Source organism: Sphaerodactylus townsendi, linkage group LG12, assembly GCF_021028975.2.
Source record: "Sphaerodactylus townsendi isolate TG3544 linkage group LG12, MPM_Stown_v2.3, whole genome shotgun sequence".
NCBI classification, from domain to species: Eukaryota; Metazoa; Chordata; class Lepidosauria; order Squamata; family Sphaerodactylidae; genus Sphaerodactylus; species Sphaerodactylus townsendi.
In genome coordinates this window covers 53,829,645-53,857,276 of record NC_059436.1, presented here as the reverse complement: position 1 = coordinate 53,857,276, position 27,632 = coordinate 53,829,645, and the positions used below count along the sequence as shown (strand labels likewise).

The following is a 27,632-nucleotide window of genomic DNA, read 5'->3' as shown; positions in this document are numbered from 1 at the left end:
CCTTTTTGTTTTATTTCTGCTACATATTCAATGCATGGCAATTACCTTGATCTACAATACAATACAACAACCTTTTTTAGGCATATTAAAATAGGCTCCAGAGCATTACAGACATTTCTGAAGAACAAATCAAAAGTACATTCAAAACACAGACAGATAAACTGTATCTAGCATTGGACGTTACTTAGAAAATTCTGTCCCTTGTAAAAGAAATGTTGCTACTTTTTCCAAGAGCACGGCCTCTGTGTTATTTAACAAAAGCTCCACAACAGAGTTGTCAGAGTCTCTTTCAGATTTGTCAAAGGGCCTTTCCCCACTTACCGTAAGCCCTGCGCTACTTGAGGAGAGTAGCGCGGGGTTCCTCCTCCCTCCCCACGGCAGGGGCGGCCACAGCGCAGCCGCCCCGATGCTGCCGCTGTCGCGCCCCCTTAGTGCGCAGCATCCCAGGCGCTCTTCCAAACGGCGCCTTTTGACGACCCCGAGCGCAGGGTCGTGGGGACACCTGGGTGCGCGCCTGGGATGCCGCGCGCTGAGAGCAGCGCGCGGCATAGGGGGGATGGAAGGGAGTGGGGAAAGGTCCTAAGACCCGCCCAGGAGAGAAATTCCTAATGCCCACATATCTCGGACAGTCAAGTATAATGTGAGCAAGAGTCTCCACTTGGTTTTTACAGTGCGGACAGACCCGATCCTGGAGAGGGATAGATAGGTAGCGACCCTTTGTAATGGCCGATGGGAAAGTATTGCATCTGGCCCTTGTCGTAATCCATCTCTGTTGGGGTTCAGTTAATAGTTCAAGATATTTGGCTGTGTGCCCCTGTTCTGGTACTATTCCAACAGAAAGGGGTGAGCGCAATCTACACATTATACACCTTTGGAAGATTTTGCACTTCTGAACGTGGAACACGATGTGCAATGAAACCAATGATGTCACGTGCAACAATGATCCAGTTCTGCATTATATAACTGTCTCGGCTCTTGGATGAGGGACTTAGTTCTGCAAAGCCCACAGCTGGTGAAATTCATCTGTTCCTAGCGCCATCGTACTTCCGTCTACGCTTCCGAACGAGGAATGGGACGTGCAGGGAAGTCACCTGTGAATTATAACATCATGGGATGCGCAACAATTATTGGGATCAGCTCTGCAAAAACTGTGTGTTGGCTCTTGCAGACAAGTGTTCTGACTGTTGTATGACAGGATGCCCAAAGGTGGGCATTTCCCCCCCCCCCCCAAAATGGGCAATCACTTAAAATTCTCCATTGAGTCTACTCTGTGAAATTCTTCTTACTCTGCTGATTTATGACTTGTGGGGGAAGAGGGAGGGTGGAGAGGCTGGGAGACGTCAGAAACCCTAGATCAGCTCCTCCTGTTCCGAGGCTGCTGCTCTATTTTACCACCACCAAAAATAATAATAAAAATTCGGCTGTCTCAGTTTCACCTGATCCTCTTTAGAAGAGAAGAAGAAGAGTTTGGATTTATATCCCCCCCCCTTCTCTCCTGTAGGAGACTCAAAGGGGCTGACAATCTTGCACCTGCTCTTAGCCACTGCTCTTGGCCACTACGCCACTTTACGCAGTGATGTGCATGTCCATGTGCATGCCTCCGCTGTCCATGCGCGCAAACTGCAGATCTGCATCGTTATCTTCATAGTCTCAAATTAGCGAGCATCCCCAGTTGGCCGGCTGACCAGATGGTAAGCACTTTGATTTCAAAGCACGGCTCTGCAGAATCTGAGCAAGACTTTGTTCGATTACATGTGAGCAAGACTTTGTTCGATTAAACAGCGGAGTAAGGAGACCGAAGATGGCAGAGTTAATCGGAGATGCTTGCTTGGCACCAAACCTTCTAGATTTTGCTCAGCCTTTGCTCAGCAAGATGATACTTTGTGGGCCAAACAGGGCCGCTCGGAGCACTCAAATTGCAGACCCATCTCCAGGCAGGAATCTCTTGCTTCATCCAGACCTGCATCCTCCCCCCCCCCCTCCTTTTAAAATTCTCATCCACCAAACCCGGCTGCAGGAAACCAACCGGCTGTGGTTGGCGGAGCACTCGGAGTGGGGAAGGAGGGAGTGAAATTCTGGGGGGGGGGAATGCTTGGGGGTGGGGGAGACATTTCAGGGAGACTGGAGAGTTCCTCACTGTCTGTCTGACAGCTATAAAACTGACTCAAGTTGACTTGGGATAACCACTAAGGAGCTCCTCCTAGTTGGAAGTCTGGATCCTTTGGCTGCCCTTTGAAGTTTGAGGAGAGAGAGAGAAAGAGGAGGAGGAGGGGGGGGGGAAAGGAGGGAGGGAGAAAGCGTGTCTGCGATTTCTGCACCTCCTCCTCCTCCTCCTGTTCTTGCCACAGCCTCGGTTCACTCTTCTCCCCACACTCCTGCCTGTTGCACCTGGTTCCTGGAGCATCTTTCGGCGCAGGAAAGCAACCAGCCAGCCGGCAGCCTGTCTTTTCCCAAGGTATGCCTTTCCCATTTCTCCTGATCAATTTTGTTTTCCCAATTCAAACTTTTTTTTAATGTGGTGTTCATGGTGGGCTGAATTTTAATCAGACCGGCTCCAATTGTTCCAAACCGGCCCTCTTCTAATCTTCTAAATTGCTTGAAGGAGAAATGCATTCACGCTCGGGTCAGACGGAACAATTTTCAGAGGCTAGGTACTGCGAGAAACAGGAGACAGTTATATAAGACGAGTGCAGCCATCCCATGTGTGCAATAGTTAAAGTTTTTTCTCCTCTTTTGTTTTTCCAGCAAGCACAAAGTTTTGCTGCTACTTCTTACCTGCCCAAGTCACCAAATTCAGGTGGGTATTTTTGGGACTAGATGTCCACGGATGGGACTGTGTTTGCAAGAATGTGTGGCAGGCATGGCTTTTTGCTCTTTCTTGGACTGAATGGAGAATAATTATTTCACTGGCGGTGGACCAGAGGTGGCTTGAAGCTTTAATGAAAACCAACTGTTTCGGGTAAGTTTCAGCCACCTGTCTCCAGGATGCATGGCCAAGAACTCTGGGGCTTTAAATTAATTGGTGTAGATTTTGAGCCGCTCAGTACAGCCAGCAGACAGCGTTTACACTGCAAGGATTGGACGGCGGGAGGTTGTAATCCCTTTTTGGAGCACCTTTAGACAAAACAGTCTCTGCAGGGTCTCAGGGGCATGGCTTTTGTTGAAAGTGCAAAAAGTCCTGAGTTTGAATCCCCATCAGGCCTTTCTTGCCCAACTGTAAGGTAGCGGTGGGAGAACCAGCACCTTGGGAAATTTTGGCCCAGACAGTGTGGCTCAGGGGTTTGTGTGTAGGATTCACAGTAGATGTGTGCCCAGGTGGTTGTGGGTTCCAATCCCTCTTAAAGCCCTCTTAAATCAAACCAGAGCAGGAGACGGTACTATTGAAAAGCCCCTGGATGGGCTGTGGTTCCATCACAGAACACACACTTTGTATGCCTAGTGTCCCTGCTTCAACTGTGGACATGCCTAGTTGAAAGGATCTGACTAGGACTCTAATGTGGGATTGCCTGCTGCTCTCAAAGGCCTGGGGCTAAGAGGGGCTTTGGTCGTTTCCCCACTTACCTTGACCACCCTTTGCTGCACGCTACTCTCAGCGCGCGTCATTTCTGGTGCGCTCCTGGGCTTCCCCACGACCCCATGCTCTGCTCGGGGTCATCAAAAGGTGCCGTTTTGAGGAGTGCCAGGAATGACGCGCGCTGAGGGGGTGTGAGAGCGGCAGTGTAGGGGTGGCTGCGTTGTCGCCGCCCCTGTAGTGAGGAGTGCTGCAGGACCCCGCGCTACTTGAGGAGAGTAGCGTGCAGCAGATGGTAAGTGGGGAAACGACCTTTGTTACCTTGGCTCAGTTACCTGGAGATAGCTGGGATTGGAATGGGATGTGTGCAGCACATGTGTGCAGCGCCTATTGGCCCTTGTTTGGGCAGCGAGAGGCCCTGGTGAGCACATTCTTGTTCTCATGGTGCGCAGAGGCAGGACGCTTCTCTGTAGGCTGCCTAGAAACACTGGCCATCTCGGTGACCTCGCAGAAGTATCTGGCTGACCGATGCTGCAAGCTGAGAGGAGAACTACGCATCACTTTGGCAAATCAAAATCCCCAAAGCCAGGGGCATGGCGGCAGGGGGCACTGGTGGGAATGACTTGGCAGGAGGGGCAACTTAACTCTTTCCAGGCCTTTTGGCTCTTGCCCGCCCACGCCACACAGACCCCTTTGCAACACCCCAGCCGGACTTGTTTCTGTTCTGCAAAAGGGGTGGCTGTGGGGGAGGACAGGTGAGGTGAGGGGTTAATTAATCAAATAATTTACAGAAAGCTTCTCTTGTCCTTCCGGAGACCTATTCAGAGTGGCTCACCAAGCAAAAACAATGCAATAAAATAATAAAAGGCAATATAAAGATCAATAGCATTAAAACATAAAAACAGGCCAAAAAACAAGCTAAGGCTAGAAAAACAGCATAGAACAATAGTCAGTGCTCCGGCCAGAGTTCCTCGATGCGTAACACATGCGGTTCTCTGCTCCTCCATTTTATCCTGACAACAGTCCTGTGAGGAAGGCAAGGCTGAGAGAGAGTGATTGGCCAAGTGTCACCCATTGAAGCTTCATGGCTGGACAGGGACCTACCAATTCTAGTCTAAAGCTCTAACCACTACACCATGTCCTACATCATCTTGTCAGTTCTCTGTGTGCAAACTGCCCTCTGTATTAGCATTCTGGGTCAGAGATAGAGTTCGCCTTGTGACATGGAGTTCTGCTGAGGGTGCTGGGTTAAACTATGCTCAGAAAAGGCATTTATTTTGAGATTCGGTTGAGGGGCACATTTAATTGGGTAATTAGTTGGTCTTAGGGTCACAGTGTCAGATGAAGGGGGGGGGAAGTTCCCTGGAGAATTTTTTTTAGGTGGGGGAAGGAGAGTTAACTCTAAGCTGGGTCTTAAGCAGAGCAACTTGGCCCTTCAGGGAGGATCCTAAATGAATCCAGCCGCTGTTGATTGGTCAAAGGTCTCCCATTGAAACTTCATGGCTGGATGAGGTCTTCACTGGAGAAGGCGGAAGGCACAGTGTCCAAGGTCATGCAAGAAGGGCAGTGACCTTTTACACCCCTGTTCCAGACCTGGGAACAACCTTGGACACCTCTTGGGCTTCAACCACAGGGCAGAGAGTGGCAGAGGGAGAGTTATGACCACGTCTGTAGGCAGGAAGGAAACGTGGAGTTCTGTGGGGCCAGCTGGTGGTGAGATGGGTTGGGCAGAAAAGAGGATGGCAAGGAAGAGCTTTGTGGGGAGGGGGATCTCTGACCTTGCTTGGACTGAAAAGGAACCCCCCCTTGTCGCTGATGGATCTTGTGTGGGGGTGGGGCGGGGGGTGCACATGCAAAGGAAGGCAGGGCCTGTGAGTCGGTGTCTGCAATATCATCAGACCAAAGGGCCACTCTGCAGAGGACAGCAATGCACCTGAGGGCCCCCAACCATAGGAGATGGTCCAATCCCCAGCAAATGGCTGGAGGGTCCAGCAATCCCAAGGTCTGGCTTGGAGAAAGGACTTCCCCTGCTTTGCTTGTGAGTGTGGAGCAGGGGTCACTGGTTGTGGGTATGTGTGTGGGGGAGGGGGAAGGTAGTTGTGAATTAGTATGGGTTTTATGATGCTGCTGCTGTGCTGTGTTTTTAAGGGTTTTAATGTTGTTTTAGGATTGGAATTTATTATGTACTAGCGGGGCCCAGCCACGTGTTGCTGTGGCTTAGTGTGGTGAAATGGGAAAGGAACAGTAGCAGCAAATCAATTGCAGAGGCCAGCAGTGCGTGCTCATGCAAACACGCAGCCTGATACTGTGCGATGTCATTGATGTGTGTGCCCGCATTCCTTGGGAGGGGGGGGGAATGGAAAGGCACCCCTCCCACACATCTAGGCTGGCTGGTCATGATCCTTTACCTGGGAGTAAGTTTGGTTGGTGGCAATGGGTGTCGCTTCTGAGGAAACCCTCTGAGGGGCGCGACACAGCCATTCAAAGTATGTCACGGTTACTGTACCGAGCTTACTCCTGAGTAATGCGTGCCTGGTTTTCTTAACTGTAACCACAGTATTCAGGGAATCTAGGGTGCCTGGCCCCTCCCTCCCGTCCCTTGCATGTCGCCCCTCCCCGTCCTTCCCTTCCTTTTCCCTCAGCTAGGGTGGGTGGGTCATATCAAGATGCTGGGCCCCCTCCCTCCCCTCCCTTGCATGCCACCCCTCACTGTCTCCCCTCTCTCACTTCTCTTCCCTTGCATGCCTCCCCCTCCGTCCCTTTCCTCTCCCTCCCTCTCTTCCCTTGCATGCCACCCCTCCCTCTCCCTCCCTTCCCTCTCCCGCGTGTGTATGTGTGTGTATGTGTTTCACTTCCACTGGAGTTATTACCTATGTACTGTTTTCACTGCTCATATTTGGCCATCTGAGCAAACATTCTAAGGGCACGAACATTCTAAGGGTGACAGTTACACACAGGCAGCTGCATGTCCTTCACCAGGGAGCGCCAGGAAAAAGGCGTTTTACCTGGACCAGGTGTGAAATTTTAGGTATGTGAACATCTAAAAACACTCTCACCTGGCTGACTATAGTTGCTGGGAATTTTCAGAGGAATTGGCCCAGCAGTTACTGAGTTATACTACCACTAACAAAAACACTGTTAGATTTTTATATATATAGATTGATTTTTGTTGCTATTGTACACTGTCCAGAGCCCTTCAGGGGTGGGCGGTCTAATAAATAAGTAATTAATAATAATAATAATAATAATAATAATAATAATAATAATAATAATAATAATAATTGTTATTGTTATTTCCCACATTGTGCAGAGGGTTGGTCTAGATGACCCTGGAGGTCCTTTTCAACTCTCTCTAGAAATCACTGGGAAAGGCTTTGCCCAGGTGCATCCTAACCCACTGCTCTGAGTTTGGTTGCCACTTCATCTGACTTGGTTCTCCCAGGACTTCCTTGCTTAGCATGACTGAGTCAGGAGCCCGAGAGACTCAGCCCAGAACAGGTTTGGGGTGGGGGAAGGAATCTTCATGGAGCACTAATATAAGAATCCCCATCAAACTGGGAAACACAGCCTGTCCAGCAGTGGTGGGATCCAAACATTTTAGTAACAGGTTCCCATGGTGGTAGGATTCAAACTGTGGCGTAGTGCCAATGGGGCTGGGCGGGGCACGGCGGGGGCGTGGTCAGGCATTCCGGGGGAGGGGCATTGCTGGGCGGGGCTGTGGCAAGGACGCAGCCGCTGCGCCAGTCCTTGGGTGGGAAATGAATGCACGCAGGCGCAGGCTGCCACGCACGTCGGTGCACCTCCTGCTAGACTGCGTCAAGTTTTGCGCGCTACTGCTGAGAGGAGGGGCGTTACCAAGGCAAAAATCACATGGCAAAATCCCCAATTAGTAACCCCCTCTTGGCACACACAGATAATTAGTAACCTACTCTCGGGAACCTGTGAGAACCTGCTGGATCCCACCTCTGCTGTCCAGTCCTGATGCTAAGGGAGGAATGAGCCGAATTTCAGGAAATTCTCTCTCCAGGCCACCGGAAGCAGGAGTGCGGGAGGGGAAAGAGCGCCCAGTTGCATCATATACCGGATCATTCTTAAGTTTGCAAATACTCTGTGTGTTTTGCAAAATGAGGGAGATTTGGTGTGGGCAGGGAGGTGTCGAAGGGGCAAGCTTTGTGGCCGACATCTCAGCTGAATTTTAACACAAGGAAGCTTGGGGGACTCCAGTCTTGAGGACGCCAAGTGAGGAAGGTGAAGTTTCAGGGGAGTGACAAGGGGTCGCTCAGGACAGGTAGCAGAGCTGGGGCTTCCGGACCCACATCGAAGGGCCTGCCAGATGCAAAAGAAGCGGTGCTTCCATCTTTGTCACTGGAATTGCTTACCTCTTACCACTAGGCAATATGTGTTGAGATTCCAACATAAGCCACAGGTTGGCTGTGCTTTCAGCCTGCTCTGCATGATTGCAGTGGCGCCGACTCCCAGATAAGTGTTTGCAGCATAGGGCCTTCCTGCCAGCATTATTCTCTGCCTTCCAGAGCTGTTCACACTATACAGGAAAGTGCAGTAGCTGCCCAGAGGTATCCCGATTCCTAGGATTTGCTGCCACTCTGGGCGTTTCCTCACTCACTAGGATCCCCCTATGCTGCTTGCTGCTTTCAGCGCGCGGCATCCCTGGTGTGCGCTCAGGCATCCCCACGACCCCTCATCAAAAGGCGCCGTTTACAAGAGCGCCAGGGATGCCGTGCGCTGAGGGGGCGCGACAGCGGCAGCGTCGGGGTGGCTGCGCTGTCGCTGCCCCTGTCGTGGCGAGTGCCGGGGGACCCTACGCTACTTGAGGAGAGTAGCGCGGGGCTTAAGGTAAGTGGGGAAAGGCCCTCTGTCAGTGCTAGCATGTCAAGCCCCAGTTCTGTGGACCAGTTCAGACTCTGCAACTCCGTGACCAGTACTTTCCATGCGCCTGGCGTCCTGGGCAATCGGAGAGCTCTCCCCTCCCTCCCCCACGCTTCTGAAGTATCTCAGCAAGGTTCTGCTGAACGCTCTCCATCCACAGATGCTCTCAGGACCCGGAAACGACCCCGCGGAGCCCTTTGCAGGCAAACTGGAATAAAGGTTCACATTTTGCCTCTTGCTCTGACAGGATGAAGATTCTCCAGCAGAGCCTGTTTGGCCACCCGCAAGGGACTCTCGCCGTTGCGATCATGGTGGGAAACCTGGCCTTTGTGATCTCCCAGGTGAACGCTGCAAGGGACCTGGTGGGTTTCTTTTATGTGTTGCTCTGAATAATCCCGGTACTGAACTGTTTAGGTTTGAACTCAGGCTAGACTATAGTTTTTCACAACATTTCAGTGTCATTTTTGAAAACTCATCCTCTGTGTTCATTGTCAGCACTGTCAATTTGCCCTTATTTGTCGTAATGGACTGGAAACATCTTAAAATCAAAAAGGACCCAAAGGCCCTTTGTGGGCGGCTCCCTGTCGACCTATTTTGGGATTTTTTGGACCTGTCCCCTTGATCTATTTCGTATGTTACCCAGTTGGGGCAGAATCTCACACCCACACACAGTCCTTTCTGCAGTGAAAGGGAGAGGCTCCCAAAGGCTGTGGGGAAAATTGAGACCATCTCCAAGCCCTCTCTTGCACTCCGTGACAACAGGAACTTTGAGGACAACCTGCAATGGAGCTCAGTATAAATCAGTTTTCCTTGATAGCATTTCATGTTCATGCTCCCAATGAGTTCAGTTTTACTGGTGCTGTTCTGCACGGATGAGGGAGGGGCTCTGCTTGCGGCCAGTCATGGGGTCTCCAGGATGTAATCACATAACCAACTCCAATAGTCCCAGTGAGGCTTTGATAGCACCCCTGATTGGCTAAGACTGATCTTGGACTCAGAATGGCGCAACTCTGCTTAGGGCTGTGTTCGTAGGATGTTCCAGGAAATTTTTACTCCGTGAGAATTTGGGTTTTGATTCTAAAATCAAAACCCGAGAATATAATCTATCTATCTATCTATCTATCTATCTATCTATCTATCTATCTATCTATCTATCTATCTATCTATCTATCTATCTATCTATCTATCTGTCTGTCTGTCTGTCTGTCTGTCTGTCTGTCTGTCTGTCTGTCTGTCTGTCTGTCTGTCTGTCTGTCTGTCTGTCTGTCTGTCTGTCTGTCTGTCTGTCTGTCTGTCTGTCTGTCTGTCTGTCTGTCTGTCTGTCATCTCTCTCTCTCTCTCTCTATCTGTCTATCTGTCTCTCTATCTATCTATCTGTCTGTCTGTCTGTCTATCATCTCTGTCTGTCTGTCTGTCTGTCTGTCTGTCATCTCTCTCTCTCTCTCTCTCTCTCTCTCTCTCTCTCTCTCTCTCTCTCTCTCTCTCTCTCTCTCTCTCTCTCTATCTATCTATCTATCTATCTATCTATCTATCTATCTATCTATCTATCTATCTATCTATCTAATTTCATTCCATTTTTAAACCGCCCTCCCCCGGAGGGCTCAGGGCGGTGTACATCAACATCATATAAATACAAATATAAAATGGAATATGGCCTTCGTTTAAACTGGCACGCCTCAAGGGCAGCTGCTAGAATTCAAAGGGCAGAGTCCAGAAATGTGCCTGCTAGATTAAGAGGCTGGCGAGACATTCCGTGTCCCTCCCCCGTCCCCGAAAATATGTGATTGACAAAATGTGCACTACTGAGTTTTGAGTGGCAGTTTGCCTGCTGAGAAAGGTGGCCCTTGGCTCAGAGAATGAGCTGTGAACCAGGAGCCCTGAGTTCAAATTGACGCCAGCAGTGAATTCAGTAGGGAGTCAAGATGCTCCCCAGCCCCCAGTCCTGCCTGCCTGCCTGCCTGCCTGCCTGCCTGCCTGCCTGCCTGCCTATCTGGGTTTAATAATACTTTATATTGTGAGGATTGCTGAGAGAACACATGACAGACTCCTGAGGGGTAACCAGGCTAATCTGTTGAAGAGAACACCGAAATCCTGTTGGCAGTTTAACAGACTCACTGTGTCAGAGATTTTCCTGGACCGGCTCCCGCTTCGTGTTTTCAAGAGCGTGGAGCTCTCTACAGCGCTCAGTGTAACATTAGTGAAAATCACCCTGGGCCAGCATTCGGGACAGGGAGCAGCCCACGAAGGGCCTTGGGGTCAGTGGTGGGATCCAAAAATTTTAGTAACAGGTTCCCATGGTGGTGGGATTCAAACTGTGGCGTAGCGCCAATGGGGCTGGGCGGGGCATGATGGGGGTGTGGCCAGGCATGACGGGGGGCATTCCTGGGCGGGGGCTGTGGCAAGGACGCAGCCGCTGCGCCGGTCCTTGGGCGGGAAACGAATGCACGCAGGCGCAGGCTGCCACGCACGCCGGTGCACCTCCTGCTAGACTGCTTCAAGTTCTGCGTGCTACTGCTGAGGAGCAGAGGAGGGGCGTAACTAAGGCAAAAATCACATGGCAAAATCACCAATTAATAACCCCCTCTCGGCACACACAAACAATTAGTAACCTACTCTCGGGAACCTGTGAGAACCTGCTGGATCCCACCTCTGCTTTTGGTCCTTTTTGATTTCAGGATGTTTTTATGCTGTTTATCATATGCATTGGGGGGGGAGGGGGGATCAGGTCACAGGGGAAAAATAAAGAACGACAAGTTTCTTCACAAGTGAGAAGCAAAATCAAAACTAGAGTCTTTGACACAAACCAAACAGCTTGCCAGACTTGGTCTTGGACAAGTCTTATGTGCTGTGACAGCAAGAGCAGGCAGAGGCATAGCTGAGGAAAATGGCTCCCAGGACAAAATGGTGCCCCCTGCGCCCCTTGTGCCCCCCTTACCTGAGGCGGCAGTGGTCCCGGGCAGCCAGGGCCAGCTGAGGGGGGGAAGGGGGAGGGGTGTGGGGGGCAATTTTCCACCCCACATGACTGAACGGGGGCTCGCCCAAGGCATTTGTCCCCACCCCGCCCCACGGAAGCTGCACCACTGAGAGCAGGTGCGAGAACGCCTCCTGTAGAATTCCGTTTGCATTTCCAGGTTTGATCTGGGAGCTTTGGGTTCAAATGAAACTCTACAGGTGAAGAAGAGTTTGAATTTATATCCCCCCTTTCTCTCCTGCAGGAGACTCAAAGGGGCTGACAATCTCCTTGCCCTTCCCTCCTCACAACAAACACCCTGTGAGGTAGGTGGGGCTGAGAGAGCTCTGAGAAGCTGTGACTAGCCCAAGGTCACCCAGCTGGCGTGTGTGGGAGTGCCCAGGCTAATCTGAATTCCCCAGATAAGCCTCCACCGCTCAGGCGGCAGAGCGGGGAATCAAACCCGGTTCCTCCAGATTAGATACACGAGCTCTTAACCTCCTACGCCACTGCTGCTCCTGATTTTGGAACAGTATTTTGGAACAGTAACAGGTGATTTTGGAACAGTAACGCAATCTCAGCCTTCCCGACCCTACAGGTCTGTTGTATGGCTAAAACAGAGGAGGAGGGAATCATACACGCTGCTCTGAGCGTTTTGAGAGATGGGCAGGTGGGGAAATATAGAGACTGATAATTTATTTAATTGTTATATGTCAGTGATAGTCACTCAGTGGCTTGGAAGCCACAAGTGGCTCTTTTATACTCCGCCTGTGGCTCTTCTGTTCCCCAGTGTGGTACCTACCCCATATTCCAAGAAAGTGGGCAAGGCCAATCCCCAGTGGGGTGTATTGCTGGTGGGTAGTTTTTGTGTTCAAACAGCTGTTTCCGGAAGGCTTGGAGGATGCGAAATATGCTCAGCTGCCCTGAGTTGCAGGCCTAATGCCAGGAAGAGAAACAAAGGGCCAGTCCTCTCCAGTAACACCCACCCCACCCTCCTTTGCAACCTCTGGTTGCAATTATGTATTTAATGCATTGCCAATAGTCATATTATTGTGTATTGTGGGCTCTTGGTGGTGTGGCATGCAGGAGTAAGGAGTCAAACAGCTCTTCTGCTTGGTGGGAATTGTGGATGTGGGTCACCAGGACAAGCAGAGTGAGTATATCTTGCTTTTTAGATCCACCTTGATTAAGTGTACTGGACTCTGCCTGCAGGCTTACAAATTTAGAAGCTGGAACTTGGGAGGGGAAGGGGCGAGACGGAGGTGGCCCCCTGAACTCCACTCGGGGGTTCTGGACCAGCTAGCACATGGTGCTTTCGAGCAGCACAACTATGTGCAGGGTTACTTCAGTAGGAGCCCACTGATTTCCGTGGGCATAGTCAGGGGTAATGACATAGGACTGCATGGTAAATGAAGTTCAGCTACAACAGCTACACTACTAGCTAACTTCATTCTAGTAAAAGTCATTGGAATGGTTTTTGTAATGATTTTGATCTCCTTTAGTTGCATTTCCTTTTAAAATGACTATTCCCCCATCCCAGTGTTGAGCATTTAAAAGTTTTTAGTAAGTCAAATTTAATAGCATACTTGAGTTTTGTTGTTGTTGTTGTTGTTGTGGCCTTGTTCCTAAGAGTTCAAGGTGATGGACATTGTTCTGCCCTTTTCATTTTATTGCACAACAATCCTGTGAGGCAGATCAGACAGAGAGAGAGGGAAGGAGGGAGGGAGGGAGACAGGCAGGCACTGGTGAACTTGTTGGGTGAATATGTGTGTGTGTGTGTGTGTGTGTGTGTGTGTGTGTGTGTGTATGTATACTATGTCTTATTTTTCGGGGATGTCTTATATTAGGGGAAACAGGGTAGTAGAGGTTTTGCTGAAGTGCAAAATATAAGGCATCCCCCGAAAGTAAGACATAGCAAAGTTTTTGTTTGGAAGCATGTCCGACAAACAGAACACAGAAAAATAAGACATCCCCTGAAAATAAGACATAGCGCATCTTTGGGAGCAAAAATTAATATAAGACACTGTCTTATTTTCGGGGAAACACGTTATGCAATAAGCCACAGAGAGTCAAATGTACAGGTGAAAGCCCCAGTGCTGAAAGAACAGCTCCAAGCTCACCTGCCAAACTCCTTTGTGGTGAGCTTTCCAGAGGGGAAGTGGCCATACCCCCCAGTAGGAAGGAAAGGTTCCTCTGTTTCAACAAGGACACACAACAGTCTCCATTCCCTTCCCTTCCCTACCCCAGAACCCCAAACCATTGCAGTCTAGATATGTTTAGGCATACGTCCCATTTATCATCTGAGCTGAAGTCTTATCCCCAGCCTGGGGAGTGTAGGAGAAGTAAAGCTTTTCAGTTCAGAAAATGTGTAGCTAAGAATGGATGCAATAGAGTTTTAGAAAATGATGCACAGGGTAGAGTATAGATTACTGGTCTGGAATCCCAGTTCTTTGGAAGAAAGGTGGGCCCCTAAATCTTTTAAATAAGCAAGTTAGAGCGCAGAGAGAAGATCTTTCCCGGAATATTAGAACCAGGGGCACCAACATGCGGTTAATTCATTGGCAGCAGATTCAGGACAGACACAGAAAATCATATATAATTAACAGGTGGAATTCACTGCCACAAGAAACTGTCATAGCCACTGGTTCAGATTTCATTTTTTTAAACCTGTTTTATTTCATTTAGCGGGGTGAACTCAATTGCCTTTTTAGTCTCCCAACTCTTACGATTCTATGATTCTATTATTTTTATTTGCTTTATCATCCACCTTTCTTGCTGAGGTGGAATACAGGCTATAAAGCACGAGGCAATCAATGAATAGTGCAATAGGACAAAGACTGCAGAATTAGAAAACGCGGCCAACAGTTAACTAAGGCAAAGGTATTTTCCATCATTCAGAAAGTGGATTATGAGGCAGTGAAAAGAGATGCCCTCTTAAAGGGCAGGAAGACTGGACACAGTGAGTTTCTTACTCCTTTGAGGCCAGTGTGCTGTAGTGACTAGAGCACGAGTGGTGAACCTATGGCACGAGTGCCAGAGATGGCACTCAGAGCCCTTTCTGTGGGCACACGTGCACAGAGTTCATCGTGTGGGGTGGGCGGAAAATCACACACCCCCCACACACATCTAGGCTAGCCTGGGCACGATCCTTTACCTGGGAGTAAGCTCTGTTGCTGGCAATGGGGCTTGCTTCTGAGTAAATCCTCCTAGGGTTGTGATTCACCCATTTGAAGCATTGCACGGTTGCTTCACCAAGCTTACTCCCGAGTAATGTGCGCCTCGGAGCCAACGTTTTTTTCTAAACTAAAACCTCAGTATTCAAGTTAAATTGCCGTGTTGGCGCTTGGTGATAAATAAGTGGGTTTTTGGTTGCAGTTTGGGCGCTCGGTCTTGAAAAGGTTCGCCATCACTGGGCTAGAGAGTCAAACTACATTCTGGGGGGCCCACGTTCGAGTCCCCACTCTGCCATGGAAGCTTGCTGGGTGATTGTGGTCCAGCCACACATTCTCCGCTTGTTGTGAGGATAAATTGGGGGAAAGTTGAACTCTGTAAGCTGCTTTGGGGTCCCGCTGGGGAGAAAGTAAATCAATAAATCATTGTCTTGAATCAGATCCAACGCAGCCTATTTTCATTCTGGGTGAATCCAAGTGGGAATTAATCCCCATGTGGGGATCTTCCTATGTTTACACTAATAGCCAATCAACCCTACCTTTCTTTTTCTCCTTGGGACTCCTTTGATTAGGAGAACGTCCAGACTTCCAACAGCCTCGAGGAAGGCGTGGACGTTACTGCATACTGGTGGGGCGAGTGGACCAAATGGACAGCCTGTACCAGGACGTGTGGGGGAGGAGTCAAGTCCCAAGAGAGGCATTGCCTTCGGCAGAGGTAACCTAGGTCTAGCCGCAGATAACTCTTAGGTAGATTCTGCATGGCAGAAATACAATGGGTTGATGAACGGAAATATTCCAGTTTGGGGAAGTCCCTTGTGCCAGCATGGTGTAGTGGTTAAGAGCAGGTGCACTCTAATCTGGAGAACTGGGTTTGATTCCCTGCTCTGCCACTTGAGCTGTGGAGGCTTATCTGGTGAACCAGATTAGCTTGCGCACTCCAACACATGCCAGCAGCTGAGTGACCTCGGGCAAGTCATAGTTCTTCGGAGCACTCTCAGCCCCACCCACCTGACAGGGTGTTTCTTGTGGGGGGGGGGACGAGAAAGGAGATTGTAAGCCCTCTGAGTCTCCTTGCAGGAGAGAAAGGGCGGGGGGTATAAATCCAAAACTCTTCTCTTCTTACCCAAAGCGGGATTGGCCCATTATATCTCTCAACCCGGATTTTTCAAACAAATGCCAAAATTAGGATGTTTTTGAAAAATCCCAGATTGAACCTGATGCTAAGGGAATGCCAACCACTTTATTTTTCCCGTCCCGTTGCCTGTTTTTCTGCCATTGCAAGCAACGTCCCTGTTCCTTTTCCTTTTTATTTTTTGGGTGCTCAGAGCACATAGCTAGGCAGATGCACACCTTTGGGTGTGGATGGGACATATTGCTTTGCTCCCTTTTTGGACAGATTTTATTATTTTGTATATCACAACATTAAGGGTGGGGGGGTTGTACGCTTCATGTTTACATGTGTCATGGTTTCAATGTCCTAAACCTGTGGTGGCAAACCTTTGGCACTCCAGATGTTATGGACTACAATTCCCATCAGCCCCTGCCAGCATGGCCAATTGGCCATGCTGGCAGGGGCTGATGGGAATTGTAGTCCATAACATCTGGAGTGCCAAAGGTTCGCCACCACTGCCCTAAACTTTTTTTCCACACTCGAGAAATGGGAGGGGGAGGTCCTGCGTGGCTCCTGGGATTGCTGTAGATTCTCCACCAATCGGAAGCCTTCCCTTAGCAGAGGACTATATTGGGTGGAAAGGGGACTGTGGTGATGGAACAGCCAATCGGAACGCAAGAAAAACTGGATGTTTGCGCCTGCGCAGCTCCATTTGCATTGTAAAAAAAAGGGGGGTTCATGCAAAGGGGCAGAGAAAAAATGAATTGTTCCGGCACGGAAAACAGGCATCCACGCGAAGGACAAAAGTGGAATAAAATAGACCTGGATTCCAAAATAACAGGTATAACCTGTTATTACTCTGCTGTGCGGAATCCATCTCATTTCCTTGTTTTCAGTTCTGTGGGTCATCTGGCAGCCTTTTGGACTGGCATCCCAAATTTTCTCTCTCCAGCTGTGACATTTAGCATTGGAGTCTGAGAAGGCACTTCCCTGATCCCACCAATAGTTCCCATGACAGAAAAGTGTGCGTGGGTCAGTTGTGTTTTGCTAATGGCTGATGATGACTCAGGTATTTTGTCACGGAGTGGGTGGCTCACCAGGTGTTGGAGACTTAAAGGGGCCGTTGCTGCTTGGAGCAGGCAGCACCGTGCTAGAAAGACCCACAATCTGATCAAAATAAATCATCTTGGTGTGTCCACTATTATTGTCTCTTGGGCATGGGCTGGCCACATTGTCCTAGCCTGCATGTTTGCTGGGAGGTCCACAGTACAACCCCACAGGCTCAGCCCATCATCTTCTTTATCCTCAGGGCCAGTGGCATAACTAGGCAAACTGGAGCCCTGGGCAAAACCTGAGTTTGATGCCCCCCCAGGCGCGTGCCTGGTGCAACACGCACCCCCCCTTGTAGCTATACCCAGTGGTGTATCTAGGCAAACTGGAGTTTGGTGCCCCCCCATAGGCAGCCACCCTCCCCCACTGTGACCAAGCAGTGATTTTTTACACCAGGTCGTTTCAAAGTCACCATCGCATTATGGAACATGTCCCAACTCACAAATCTGAACACAGAGTCTTTACTAGACTCTGGAGGCCAAAAATGGAAAAACACTGAAAATGCAAAAAAAATCCCACAAACGAACCTGCAGTTTTTGCGCCCCCCACAAGGCGGCGCCCTGGGCAACTGCCCACTTTGCCCAATGGGAGGAACTCCTCTGCTCAGGGCCAACATGTGGGTCAGATCTTTGTAGAGGAGAAGAACGGCTGGACGGAGCATATGGGCTAGTATATGGGCTCCAAACCTTTATATCCTTTATATGACCAACCAAGCTTCTGCAAGGGAAGGGGTGGGAATAGCGAGGTTTTTGTATGTTAAACCCTTCCCACGCAGGCAGCTGTGGGGCGGAGCATAGATTGGTGTTTTGGCTTGTAAAGTGCTGCCAAGTTGCCTATGGTGACCTCCTCCAAGGGTTTTCATGGCAAGAGATGATCAGAGGTGGTTTGCCGTTGTTTACCTTTGGGTTGCAACAATGGTCTTCCTCGGTGGTCTCCCAGCCAAGTTTTAACCAGGGATGACTTTGCTTCGCTTTCAAGATCTGAGCCCATCAGGCCAGCCACGGCATGCAGGACAGGACGATGTAGTTTGGAGTGGCCCGCAAATCAATGCATACATTAAAAATATTTTAAACAACTCCTAATTCCATTTGAGCAGAGACGTACGGCCTACTACCTCCATACCACATCCTTGAACTAACCCATCGTGCAAGGAGAGAGCCCATACCATTAAGCGCTGTTTTAACAAGTTATGCCCTCTGCCCCTATTAAAGGGAAGGTTCAGCAATTTAGATAAATCCGCAAGGTTATGCAGTTGCAAACTTAATGTGGTTGAAACCCTGACTCACCAACTCTTGCACTGCACCAGGTTCGATAACATCAGATCTAAATATACCAACTTACATTTTTTTTCTTCCAATCTGGGCTGCCTGATCTGACTAGGTTATCTCTATTGTTACACAACTCGGACCCCGGTCTTTGTGAAGAGATCGCCAATTTCACTGTGGAGATAGTTGAGAGTTCCCAGTAGAACGTATTTGTTGTGCTCCCCGTGGGGCCTTTTATCTATCATGTATCCATGCAATTGTTCCCGATTCATGTAACTTTTTTCTGACTATGCCAATAAAGGCTTATGTATGTAAAATATTTTAAGTGGAATTGCAGAGGCATGATCACTATGCAACTGCTAATGGCAGGAACCATTGGGGGGGGGGGAATAAATGTTGGTGCCGTGCGTTTTTCCTCTTTTGAAATGATCTTTCTCTTCTTTTCTCTGTTTCCCCTTCTTTTCTCTGTTCAGAAGGAAGTCAGTGATAGGGCTTGCTAACAAAACATGCACTGGAACATCCAAAAGGTACCAGCTGTGCAAAGTACAAGTAAGAATGTTTTTGTTTTTATTGAGGCTAAAATAAGATTGTACAAAAAGTCAGGGGGTTGGTCTTAGTAAAAACGAGGGACGGGTGGGAGCTTCTGGAATGCAGATGAACAAAGTAAAATGGTGCAGGAATAGGAGGGCTGCAGCCGCCTTGTCAGTAGAGGAAATATTTCAGATATGGAGGAGGACCTGTAATAGTTAGTGGGAAGAAGAGGAGGAGGCATTAGAGGAAATCCAGCAGTTCATAACTGGGACACATGTGTCAAAGTTGAACGGCATTGTTTCGTATTTGTTGAAACAAATTCCCAATGAAAAGAAATGGGAAAGAACGGCTCGGGTCCAGAGAGACCTACACAAGGCCTTTTAGGTACTATCAGGAGGGTTGGTGGTATTTTTCCTTTTCAGCAGTAGTTCCTTCTTGTTCAGGGGTGGGCAATTATTTTTTCCATGGGGCCGCATAAGAAACAGAAAATATTGTGGAGGGTCGGGCCAAAAGGCAGGGGGGCGAGGCGCTTTTGAAAGCCCTGCAGAAGCCGGCAGCCAAGGCAACTGGCTTCTACGGAGCTTTCAAAGACGCCTCACTCCCCAGCAAGGCAGGGGGGCGAGGCGCTTTTGAAAGCCCCGCAGAAGCCAGCAGCCAAGGCAACCGGCTTCTGTGGGGCTTTCAAAGGCGCCTCGCTCCCCAGCACGGCAGGTGGGCCAGTCAGGGTCCTCCCGTGGGCCGGATGTGGCCCGCGGGCCTTATAATGCCCAGGTCTGTTCTTGTTCCTGTTGGTGTGACCTTCTGGAAGGTAGCAGAACCTTTAAGGGAGGGAGGGAGGGATGCAGTAGACTGTGTGGGTTCCTTTGAATTCAAGATAAGGACTGCAGTCTTCGTTATGGCCATAGACCAGTATAGTCCCAGCATAAGGGAAACAAGATACAATTAAAAGGATAAAATATATTAAGCCTATAAATATATATCTTAAAAAACGTGTTGGCAGAAGAAAATTGGGAACACAAAAAGACATGGGAATGTACACAACAAAACTGCGCTGCAGTCCTGGCTGCTGTCTCAGGATCTCTGCTGTCCATTATCCCGGGTCCTTCTAGGAAGGCTAACACAAAAGGCCGACAGGGACAGCTAGACTGTGTTGGGAGTTCCTCCTGCCCTCCTTTCCTCAGGCTGTTGGCCTCTTCTTCATTTCCAGCAGTGCCCTCCAAACGGAAGGAGCTTCCGAGAAGAGCAGTGCTCATCCTTCAACTCCCACGTGTATAACGGGCGGACGTATCAATGGAAACCTTTATATCCTGGTAAACAAGCAGTCCTTTTTGGTGTGGTTTTGACAACACGAGGCCAATTAAAAAACACACAAAGAATTTGCAATGAATGGAACTCTGTGTTGCTGCTTCTGATGAGATTTGATCTGATTCAGCAAAGAACCCACCCACCCCCCTTCCCTAATACAGAAGAGTGTTTTGCACGCTGCCACTTTTTTTGAGGAAAAAAATGATTACTAAAAAGAGCTGTCCTGTTTCAGTTTGCCTGTTGAAATTAGCAGTTTTGGCAGAAAACTTTTCCCTTAAAAGGCTGGTGTGATTATCCATCTTTTTCTTTCGTTCAGTTGCTCACTTGCATGTCGGCTCGACCCTGTGTTGTGCGGGTGATTGAGGTCACTGTAGGCAGCAGGGGAAGTGAGGTTGCCAAGTGATGACTTTTACATGTGCATAATGCCCATCTTCAGTTGGAGGTGAAGATTACAGTCTTCTCGGGTTCAGCTTATGAAGAGCCCCTGACTGTGCCACTCCCGCCCGCCTGCCCGCCCGCCCGCCCCCTCCCTCCCTTTCTCGCTCCCTCCCTCCCTCCCTCCCCCCTCCCTCCCTCCCTCCCTCCCTCCCTCCCTCCCTCCCTCCTTCCTTCCTTCCTTCCTTCCTTCCTTCCTTCCTTCCTTCCTTCCTTCCTTCCTTCCTTCCTTCCTTCCTTCCTTCCTTCCTTCCTTCCTTCCTTCCTTCCTTCCTTCCTTCCAGCCGGAGCCATCTGCTGTTAGACAGAGTTTCCTTGGAGGTGCCTGAGTGCCCTGCCTGCCTGCCTGCCGCTTCTCCTCCACCCCCTTCTAAGGCCAACAGTCGCAAGAGCAGCAGCATTCCCAGGATCGGGAACTGAGGGATGTAGGGCAGGGTTTGGGGGTTTTAGAGAGAAGAAGAAGAGTTGGATTTATATCCCCCCCCCCTTCTCTCCTGTAAGGAAACTCAAAGGGGCTTACAATTTGCTTTCCCTTCCCCCCTCCCACAACAAACACCATGTGAGAGAGCTCCGAAGAACTATGACTAGCTCAAGGTCACCCAGCTGACATGTGTTGGAGTGCACAAGCTAATCTGATTCACCAGATAAGTCTCCACAGCTCAAGTGGCAGAGTGGGGAATCAAACCCTGTTCTCCAGATTAGAGTGCACCTGCCCTTAACCACTACACCACGCAGGCTTTCATTGGGATCCTGGAGGAGAAACTACGGGAGATTTGGGGATACGATTGGGTTCCTGCAGTGGCACTGAAATGTAGTTTCTGAGTTTGGAATTGAGTTTAGGAGGGGAGAAAACTTTTATCTGACTTTTCTGGTAAATTCCAAAATAAAGCTGGAATGACTAGGCCATTAGTAGGAAGTTGGGTTATTCCCCATCCCAATGAGTTGAAGAGCCTCACTCCTTGTAATTCCTTGACATTCCTTGACATTCCTTGACATTCCTTGACATTCCTTGACATTCAGAGATTGTGTGGGTCAGATAGATAGATAGATAGATAGATAGATAGATAGATAGATAGATAGATAGATAGATAGATAGATAGATAGATAGATAGATAGATAGATAGATAGATAGATAGATAGATAGATAGATAGATAGATAGATAGATAGATAGATAGATAGATAGATAGATAGGCCAAAGCTGGACTCCCCTCCCCTGCCCCACCACAACAGGGATCCTGCAGGGGTCTTTGTAGTATGTAAACCCTTTTCCTGAACACATCCCACTCCCTGCAATGGCGGACCTTTCTCTCATGATGTCTAATCAGCGACTCTGTTTATTCTCCTTTCGTTAGATGACTATGTTCACATCTCCAGCAAGCCCTGCGACCTGCACTGCACGACGGTCGATGGTCAAAGGCAACTCATGGTCCTGGCCCGGGATGGGACGTCTTGTAAATACTCCGACTTCCGAGGGGTTTGCGTGTCTGGAAAATGTGAGGTTGTTAAACATTACAGCAACCTTCTTGACAGTCGAATTTTTGAAATTGTGGTGGCTGTCTCCTCTCCCTGGCCCTCAATACTCTATTTACGCTGTTTTATAGCCCATTGGGTGTGATGGAATTCTGTTCTCCACCCACACATTGGACAAATGTGGTGTCTGCCAAGGGAACGGGAGCAGCTGTACCCATGTGACCGGGAGTTACAGAAAGGGGAATTCTCATCTTGGTAAGACTTCAGATGACCTGTTGCCAACCATGTTCAGGGGTGGCTGCTAGAAAACAGAGTCATGGGCAAAAACTGAAGATGACCTGCCATCCCTCCTGATGGCCAGCCTTATGCCTATCAGACATGTCCAGATCAGAGGCATGGGTGGGGGGAAATCGTGTCTGGGTGGGGGGAAATCCTGCTCTGGGCACCCCCCTCACACACACACACACACCCTGTACACCCTGCAATTCCCCCACACCCCACTTTAGCTTAGCCAGCAGGTGGCCTGCTACAGGTGGCCTTCAGCCTGGCCCTGCCAGGTTGCTTCTTCAGCCACCTCCAACTTCAGCCAAGGGAAGGGTTAAGGGGGCAATTCTCCGCCCCCCCCCCCACGTGACTAGCTGGTGTACACTTGGGGACATGTGACCCCATATGGTCATAAGAACGTAAGAACAAGCCAGCTGGATCAGACCAGAGTCCATCTAGTCCAGCTCTCTGCTTCTCGCAGTGGCCCACCAGGTGCCTTTGGGAGCTCACATGCAGGACGTGAACGCAATGGCCTTCTGTGGCTGTTGCTCCCGAGCACCTGGACTGTTAAGGCATTTGCAATCTCAGATCAAAGAGGATCAAGATTGGTAGCCATAAATTGACTTCTCCGCCATAAATCTGTCCAAGCCCCTTTTAAAGCTATCCAGGTGAGTGGCCATCACCACCTCCTGTGGCAGCATATTCCAAACACCAATCACACGTTGCGTGAAGAAGTGTTTCCTTTTGTTAGTCCTAATTCTTCCCCCCATCATTTTCAATGTATGCCCCCTGGTTCCCCCTAGTTCTCTGGTCCAAACAGAGAGCTCCTAAATTCCTGATGTTCTGGGCTACAGGTATGAGTGTGCCACCTGTAGAAGAGGAGGATAAATTGCAGTGAAAGGCCATCATGACTAAGCATACCTTGCATGTTATCTGAACCTAGTTTCTTGAAACTACTTAAACTAGAACCCTGGGATTTACTGAGCGATTGAATGGAAAGAAAATTGCCTTTCTGCTCCTCTTCCTGGGCATGGTGAGAAAGTTAATCAATTAGCCCCCACACGCAGAGAATTATTCTTGGTCATAGCTCTAGGTGCCAGAGTAGTTTGTGGCCCATGGGCTCTGGGCTCTGGCTTGTGTTGCAGTTTCCTTTTCATTCATGTTTTGCAGGCTATTCTCTGGTGACTCATATTCCCGCCGGAGCAAGAGATATCCAAATAGTGGAACGGAAAAAATCAGCGGATGTGTTGGGTGTGTATGATGCCTGTGAGGTGGAATTCAGACTCGCTGCTGCTTTGTTGGCTTCCTAATCCCCTTGGCTACCAGCCCACCATCTCTCGCCATCCAGAAGGCCGTGTCACTTCTGGACCAACAGCTAAAGGCCTTCCTAGCCCTGGGCCCTGTGTGAGGCTTCCCTCCACTATTCCGTTTCCTCGGCCCCTGCTCCTTTTCCCCATCCCCCATTCTTTGCTAAGAAGATGGGGGCTACCCTTTTGAGGGTCCATAACTTTGGACCCCCTGAACCAAACTGCACCAAGCTTGGGGGGTCCCATCAGGACAGTCTCAAAATGATATCTGGAAATTTTTGGTGCTGATACGTCCAAAAATGCACCCCCTGCAGGAACATCCCAGAAATTTGCCCAAGAGTCTTTGTTCTGCATTGAGTTTTCTGCATTGCTGTCAATGCGGGTTGCAGGCTGGGGGGGGGGGCACATTTCTGAAGGCACAGTCTCAAAACTTTCATGGTCTCATCAGGAGACTGCCCTAATGATTTCCCCCAGGTTTGGTGCAGTTTGGTTCAGGGGGGCCAAAGTTATGGACCCTCAAAACTGTAGCCCCCATCTCCTATTGGCTCCCATTGGAAACAATGGGGGATGGGGGCACCCCCTTTGGGAGTCCAGAACTTTGGACTCCCTGAACCAAACCTCACCACACTTGGTGGGGGGGTAGCATAAGGACAGTCTCCTGATGATACGCTGAAATTTTGGTGCCACTAGCCTAAACGCTGCGCCCCCTGCAGGCCAAAAATGGAAAACCACTAAAATACCCAAAAACGAACCCTGCATTTTGATGCCCCCCCCAAGGTGGTGCCCTGGGCATCTGCCCACCTTGCCCAATGGGCATTACGCCCCTGGGTGGGGAGTGAAGATGGAGCAGGGGAAGGACAGACCAGCATGACTGAAGCAAAAAGGAAGGAAGAAATGAGCAATGGGAAAGGAAACAGATTTCTCTTCCCTTGCATGATAGGGTCCCCCTCCTTTCCATGATGTTTTAGTACATGGGAGCAGCTAGGGCATACGTGTCAAACTCGCAGCCCTCCAGATGTTATGGACTACAGTTCCCATCACCCCCTGCCAGCATCATGGGAACTGTAGTCCATAACATCTGGAGGGCCGCGAGTTTGACACCTGTGAGCTAGGGTGTCCTTCAGCAGGTGCTTTCCAGAACGTGGTCTTTGAAAGCAGCTTTTTCTTCCTCTTTCCATTTAATTTTTTTTATAGCTGTTGCCGATGAAGCTGGCTATTATTTCTTTAATGGGAATTACAAAGTCGACAGTCCCAAGAACTTCAACATCGCAGGCACTGTCTTCAAATACAGGAGGCCGATGGACATCTATGAGACGGGCATAGAATACATCGTTGCACAAGGGCCAACCAACCAGGGCCTAAACATCATGGTAAGCGAGGATTTTTGTAACCATACAGACATTAATATGCAGCTCGCTCCCTGTGGATTAATTTTATGCACCTTGTTGGAGTATTTCCTCCCCGCCACCCCCCAGGGCTGACAAGCAGAGTATGCATGTGTATATTAGTTTTAGGGGTTTTTTAAAAAGTGAGTTTAATCACAGGTCCTCCAATTTCATAGGGTTGAGTGACATATTGTTATTATGGGATAGCAACCATGTGATCACCAGGTGTACCTCTCAGCTGAAACTCTGCTCTGTGGAGGCTTGTGAGAACTTCACTCTGGATATATGCTCAAAGCCAGGCACAACGCCTCCCCCCACCCCCTGCCCTTCCCCTGGCCAACACTCTGAGTTCCCCGTGTTTCTTTTACTCCCTTCTTTCCACAACATCCTCATCATTTTACTCTCCAAGGTGAGGTTGCTCGGCCCCAGCTTTGCATCATGGGCCCTTTTCCCACTTACCTTAAGCCCCGCACTACTCTCCTCAAGTAGCGCGGGGTCCTGGGGCACTCCCCACTACAGGGGCGGCGACAACACAGCCGCCCTGACGCTGCCGCTCTCACGCTCCCTCAGCGCGCGGGGTCCCTGGCGCTCCTCAAAACGGCGCCTTTTGATGACCCCGCGTGGGACGCCCGGGCGCGCGCCAGAGATGCCGCGTGCTGATAGTAGCACGCAGCAAAGGGCAGCAAAGGTAAGTGGGGAAACGCCCTTTGTTGTCCAATATAATCTTTGCTTACTCTGAGCTAAAGAGCACCAATGTCCCTTCCTGCCCTGTATGTGAGGAACTCCCTGTCAGAGCACCATTCTGACGCCCTTTCTGTTCCTTCAGATCTTCAAAATCCAGTCTGTAGCTTAAACCCTTCATCTTCACCCCCAGCTGAAATGAGTCCTAAGCAATTGCCTGCTGGTGGTTCTCCCTTATTTCTCAGGCCTCAGCTGTCCTTCCGTGGCTTTGGCTGTCTTCTCTGTCAAAAGTGATGGGTGCATATTTGGGTGGTTTAGTGGTTTAAATGTCAGACTAGGACAGTGGTGGTGAACCTTTGGCACTCCAGATGTTATGGACCACAATTCCCATCAGCCCCTTCCAGCATGGCCAATTGACAGCATGGCCAATAACATCTGGAGTGCCAAAGGTTCGCCAACACAGGACTAGGATCTGGAGGATCCCTGTTTCAAATCCCTGCTCTGCCACAGAAGCTTGACGGATGATCTTGAGTCAGCTACGCCCTCTCAACCAAACCTATCTCAAAGGTTCAGTGTATGGACAAGTTGGTCCCCACTGGTAGAAAAGACAGGGTGTTTTTTAAAAAAAAAATTATAAGAACTTCTAAGATTTTTGGCAGACTTTGCATTTCCAGAAACCTCTTTCTTAGCATGCAGATTTTTAAATCCACTTGGGGTGTGGGGTGTGCTTCATGGTTAGATATGGGGTATGAACTGGGAGCCCAGTAGACAGTCAGGGCTGTTCAACAGTGGGATACACTACCTTGGAAAGTGGTGAAGTCATTTTCTTTGAAAGCTTTTAAACAGGCTGGATGGCCATCTGTCAGGAGTACTTTGATTGTGGTTTCCTGCATGGCAGGGGGTTGGACTGGATGGCCCTTGGGGTCTCTTCCAGCTCTATGATTCTTTGCTTCTAAGAAGTCGCAGAGTGTGTGGAGGACTAATTTGGACCCTCCTAATTCTTTCCCTCCAGGACTCCCTAAGCCCGTGGTGGCGAACCTTTGGCACTCCAGATATTATGGACTATAATTCCCATCAGCCCCTGCCAATTGGCCATGCTGGCAGGGGCTGATGGGAATTGTAGTCCATAACATCTGGAGTGCCAAAGGTTCACCACCACTGCTATAACCTGTAGAGATGCCAGCCTCCAGGTGGAACCTGAGGGCCCCCTGGAAGTACAGGTGATTTCCGTACTACAGAGATCAGTTACCCTGCAGAGAATGGATGCTTCGGAGGGTGGACTCTATGATGTTCCACCCCCCTGAGAGGCCCCTGTCCTTCCCAGGCGGCATCCCTCCATCTCCAGAAGTTTCCCAACCTGGATCGGGGCCCCCTGCCTCCCTCCCCCTTCCCTACCTGTGGGCACAGTGGACCAAGCAACCCTAGTTACTTGTGACCATATAGGTATTTTGTTGAAGAGATACTCTTCTACAAGAGATACTGTAGGTCAGGGGCCTGCAACCTGCGGCTCTCCAGATGTCCATGAACTACAATTCCCATCAGCCCCTGCCACCATGGCCAACTGGCCATGGTGGCAGGGGCTGATGGGAATTGTAGTCCATGAACATCTGGAGAGCCGCAGGTTGCAGATCCCTGCTGTACGTCATGAGTTGCCAACCTATGGGGTGCCCCTTAGCCGGAGGAGACGACCGACTGCTTACAGCTGGAGTTATGCTGGAATAATAACAGACCTCCAGACAACACAGATCAATTCCCCTGGAGAAAATGGCAGCTTTAGAGAGTAGACCAGTGGTGGTGAACCTTTGGCACTCCAGATGTTATGGACTACAATTCCCATCAGCCCCTGCCAGCATGGCCAATTGGCCATACTGGCAGGGGCTGATGGGAATTGTAGTCCATAACATCTGGAGTGCCAAAGGTTCACCACCACGGGAGTAGACTGTATGATACATCATAGAGTCTAGGAGAAACGGAAATCCCTTCCCACGAACTGCCCCCAAATCTTAGGACCTTCCCAAACTATTGCTCTGTGTTCCTATTGCTCTGTGTCCACTATTGCTCTGTGTTCCATTCTCTCTCTCTCTCTCTCTCTCTCTCACACACACACACACACACACACACACACACACACACACACACACACACACACACACACACACACACACTTGCATTTCTGTTGTGCTGAAAGCCTCCAACCTCTGTTTAGAGTCCATATTCCTTCCTGCTTCTCCGTATTGTATGCATTCTCT

General features: G+C 49.6%; 1 protein-coding gene across 1 annotated transcript in view; it reads left to right on the top strand.

Annotated features, from left to right (window-relative positions):
• Positions 1 to 2,374: 2,374 nt before the first annotated feature.
• ADAMTSL2 (ADAMTS like 2) overlaps positions 2,375 to 27,632 on the top strand; it is an 84,176-nt gene continuing 58,918 nt past the window's right edge. Inside the window, exons 1-10 of the mRNA XM_048512687.1 lie at positions 2,375 to 2,455; positions 2,746 to 2,797; positions 8,646 to 8,760; positions 15,091 to 15,233; positions 18,478 to 18,553; positions 19,743 to 19,845; positions 21,629 to 21,774; positions 21,878 to 22,001; positions 23,181 to 23,261; positions 24,512 to 24,687. Coding sequence (XP_048368644.1) covers positions 8,647 to 8,760; positions 15,091 to 15,233; positions 18,478 to 18,553; positions 19,743 to 19,845; positions 21,629 to 21,774; positions 21,878 to 22,001; positions 23,181 to 23,261; positions 24,512 to 24,687 — 963 coding nt within the window. The 5' untranslated portion in view covers positions 2,375 to 2,455; positions 2,746 to 2,797; position 8,646. The remainder of the gene's footprint in view (positions 2,456 to 2,745; positions 2,798 to 8,645; positions 8,761 to 15,090; positions 15,234 to 18,477; positions 18,554 to 19,742; positions 19,846 to 21,628; positions 21,775 to 21,877; positions 22,002 to 23,180; positions 23,262 to 24,511; positions 24,688 to 27,632) is intronic.